The 4305-nt window shown below is 38.0% G+C and overlaps 1 protein-coding gene across 1 annotated transcript; it reads left to right on the plus strand.

Moving 5' to 3' along the window:
- The first annotated feature begins 448 nt into the window (after positions 1-448).
- LOC145104158 (uncharacterized) lies at positions 449-4081 on the plus strand. Its single transcript, XM_079041438.1, has 7 exons — positions 449-862; positions 1315-1473; positions 1572-1698; positions 1793-2518; positions 2613-2976; positions 3062-3442; positions 3527-4081. Exons 1-7 carry the CDS (start codon positions 679-681, stop codon positions 3869-3871), a joined length of 2286 nt encoding a protein of 761 aa, XP_078897564.1. The 5' UTR covers positions 449-678; the 3' UTR covers positions 3872-4081.
- The last annotated feature ends 224 nt before the right edge of the window (positions 4082-4305 follow it).

A 4305-nucleotide genomic window follows, 5' to 3' on the forward strand; every position in this document is an offset into this window, starting at 1 on the left:
TATCAAATTCTTTGATCACTAATTATAATCTTTAGTTATAACTTTACAACCAAAATTGTTGGTTTTTATCAAATATATACGTTAATTCATACCATTTTTATTTTTATTTTTTATATAATAATACATAAAGTTGATCTAGATTCGTTAATTATTTATAACAAAGTCATAAAAATATTAAAAAATCACTTTGAAGTTTAAAAAAATCAGTTTATTTAGATTTCAGTTTATTTTAGTAGCCCGCAGATGTTAAAAAAACAAACAGTCTTCTTTTTTCAGACTGCAGACGTTTGGTCCACCTCTTTTACTGCCGAGGTCTACAGACGTGGTCCGCTGTGCAAACATTTTGCCTAAAAAAAACAAATAGCGCCTAAATCAAAATTAGATCAATCCAAAGATGAAATGCAAATTTATTCGGTGTACTCGAATAATAGTTTGAAAGGAAAAAGGAAAGTAATTAACAAGATAGATACAAAAACATATAGGGAGAGAGAGACAAACAGAAGGTTTTCAAAGGAGAGAGAGAAAGCTTCGTATATCTCTTGTTCTGGTCTAAAGCCAGCAGTCATCGATCCTCTTTCATCCCACTTCAAACTGACACACACACGCACTTCTGTGTGAGCGTACGACTGCAGACGGTGGTGGCGGCGGTGAACGACAGTGTTAGATCTGATAACAAGTATGGGTAGCAGAGGCGGCGGAGGGAGTAATGGGGGAGGATCACAAGGAATACCATCGGCGTCTAGGAGGATGGTACAAAGTTTGAAGGAGATAGTAAACGGAGTCCCGGAAGCGGAGATCTACTCCACGCTAAAAGATTGTAACATGGACCCTAATGAAGCCGTTAATCGCCTTCTCTCCCAAGGTGAAATCAATCATGTTTCTGAATATATATTTTTTTCAGTTTATTACTTCTTGTTTGCCCTAATCTTCTGAGTCGATAAGATTGAAGAATGGTTATTGAGTGTAAAAATCGAAAAAAGTCGAACCGCGTTCTCGCTTTGAATTGTTTCGCTTTTTATATGCGAAAAGTAGATTATGTATTTGTGGCGTTTTGGGGCTAACAGACGTTTGAATATTTACTAAAAAAACCTTAGTTGTTTATCTAATCGAATAAATCAATCATATTTGTAACTTTTGATTTTTAGGGTTTAAGTTGAACGAGATACACAGTGTATTATTATTGCCTCGATGACTTTGAAGGCGTTTATTGCCTCATCGCTGAAGAGTTTTTCTTATAATTGAACTACATTTTATGATTCTGGCAATGTCAAAAACTTAAAACAAATTGTAATCTGAAGTTTCTTGATTGTGTAGATCCTTTTCATGAGGTGAAGAGCAAACGAGAAAAGAAAAAAGAGTTCAAAGATTCAACAGAATCAAGACCTCGTGGTGGTGGGACCTCTAACCGTGGGGGTAGAAGTGGTACAGACAGATATGGTGGACGTGGTGGCTCAAACCATTTTAGCTCTTCTGGTATACAAATGAAATGCCATAACTTGGAAAAAATATGTTGATTTCTATATAAAGAAGTTGAGTTTTGATGTTTATGAAATCTGAATGCATTTTTTCAGAGTCTGGTGGATTGTATGGAAAACCAACATATAAGAGAGAAAATGAGACGAGTTCTTTTACAAGTTCAACCACATCAGCATCTAAAGTGGCCCCACGTAATACAAGTTGGAATCCTCCAAGTTTCAGGTTAGTGATTCCTAACAAGTTCTTGAATTCATAACATTTGAACAATTAAATTTTTAACCTGTTTTATTGGTATGATTCCTATTTCCTACTACAGTGCATCCGATAACGCATCAGTTTCAGTTTCACAGCCATCTTCTGGTTACCAATCTGCATGGTCAGGTGCCCCTGGTCAAAAGTCAATGGCTGACATTGTCAAAATGGGTAGGCCACATAACAACCAACCACCACCACCACAAACCACCACTCACAACCATGCTCCTCCACCTCCACCCACCGTGTCTGACAACCATGCTTCTTCTCCTGATAATGAATGGCCCTCCATTGAACAACCACAGCCTGTTAATCTGCATCCCATTACAGAATCCACTACAAATTCTGATCAATCAAACAAGCAGTTGTTAGGGCATGAGACCAATGAGGTTGAGGTACATGATGAAAGTTCCTCAGAAGATCAGAATGAGGATTATGACAATGAGAATGAGAACGAGTCTCACGAGGGTAATTTAGACATTTCACTCGAAGAAGAAGAAGAAGAAGATGCACCTGTGCCTATATCATCAGTGACTGCAAATATACATGAAGAAAATCATATGGATCCAGCTCCACCTCAAGAGGAGGATGATGATGATGTACCTTCTGTAGTCATTCCAGATCACCTGCAAGTCCATACAGCTGATTGCTCACACTTGAGTTTCGGGAGCTTCGGAGCAAACATGAACCAAGGGTATTCTGGTCATTTTACATCTACAGCAGATGCAGAGCCAGAGCCAGAGCCAGAGCCAGAGCCAGTTACCTCATCTATTGAGCACTCTGAAACCACGTACGTATTAAGTTATATAATCTCTTATTACTCATAGATTCCTTTTATTTTTTAATATTTCTTTTAAAAAAAAAAATTTTGAAAAAAAAATCAGAAATTTGGAGTACTATGAAGATAGAAGTAGAACAGGAGGAAATACAGAAAGTTATGATTTATCTTCTGCTTCACAAACTGCATTGAAACAAGAGGATCATCATCATCATCATGATCATGAAGTGACACGTGGCAATGAATATGGCTTCCCTCCAACAACAAACACGCATACATTCGATTTCCCCCAAAGTCAAATTTCCACTCCCTTTATGAATGCCATGTCAGCAAACGGTCATCCAAATCCAGTCAGAGAATCTGACCTGTCATCATACTCACAGTTTTCACTTTCAGTAAGTCAATCAATGCCAAGTAGGTATGCCAACTCAGCATCCCCCATCAACGATCCAACCGTGTCTATGGCCGAGGTACTTATATATATATTGACTTACATTCATGATTTCATATCATCATAAACATTTAAATTTAAATTTTATTTATGAAATTTTGTAGGCTTTGAAGAATGTGGGGCTGACATCGCCATCATCATCATCATCACAACCAGCACAGCCACAACACACACCTGCTGGTGCTAATGCTGTTCCACAGCACCTTACCATGCACCCTTATTCCCAACATAACCTTCCTTTAGGAGGACATTTCACCAACATGAACATGAATATGAATATGATGAGCTACCCTTATTTACCCCAAAGCTACACATACATGCCATCTGGATTTCAACCTAATACATATCACCAACAGCTGGCAGCAGCCATTCTTCCACATTATAAAAACAATCTTTCCACCCAATCTCCCACTCTTCCTTCAGGATACGCCTCATCTGGAAACTATGAAGATGTATTAAACGCCCATTACAAAGAACTCCAACAGGTAATAAACTTATAATAACAAAATCATAATTGCTTTTTTTTATTTTATATATTGGAATACCAATTGTTTGTGTGATTTTGGTAGAATGAGTGGGCTCGTGGAGGTGGGTCCCGGTCGGCAGTTCCGGCTAACGCGTATTACAGCTTACAGAACCAGCAACAGCCACAGCAACAGCAACAGCCTCAGCCACAGCCGCCCAGTGGGTTCCGGCAGCCGTCACAGGGATACGGTGGGGCGGGTGTAAACTACCCGGATTTTTTCCAATCTCAGGTAGCGGGGGTATCGCAGGAACAGCAGTTACAGTTACAATTACAGTTACAGCAACAGCAACAACAGCAACAGCAACAGCAACAGCAGAACCCTAGGGATGGGGGTGGGTCCCAACAGAAACTTCAGTCGCAACAGCAGCTATGGCAAAACGGATATTGATTTCTGATTACTGATTACTGATGATGATGGTTGTATTGTAGTAGGATTGTGGTTAATGGACTTGCTTTATTTTATTTTTTTTGGGTAATGGTTGGTTTTGGTGCTTAAGTTTTTAGTCATTGTAACGTCTGATGTTGATGCCAATGCGAGTGTCTCCCTAACCCCGTTTTTACTTCTTATTATATCAAAGGAATGTCAGATCGGTTTCAATCTTTTTGCCAAATGTTTCAAATAGTTTTGCAAAAAGAAAAAAAAAATAGAATAAATATGTTTGACAGTGGGAATCCATTTTGTCAATTACAGAAAATGCTTTTGGTAAAATGCATGGTCATTTTATAAATATATAAAAAGATGATCAATGTGTTATAGAATCTTTAAAATTTCGATATTTATGTGATCATTCCTTATTTATCTCTAACAAGGAAATAAAAATT

Source organism: Lactuca virosa, chromosome 4, assembly GCF_052849685.1.
Source record: "Lactuca virosa cultivar CGN04683 chromosome 4, Lactuca_virosa_CGN04683_v6, whole genome shotgun sequence".
NCBI lineage: Eukaryota > Viridiplantae > Streptophyta > Magnoliopsida > Asterales > Asteraceae > Lactuca > Lactuca virosa.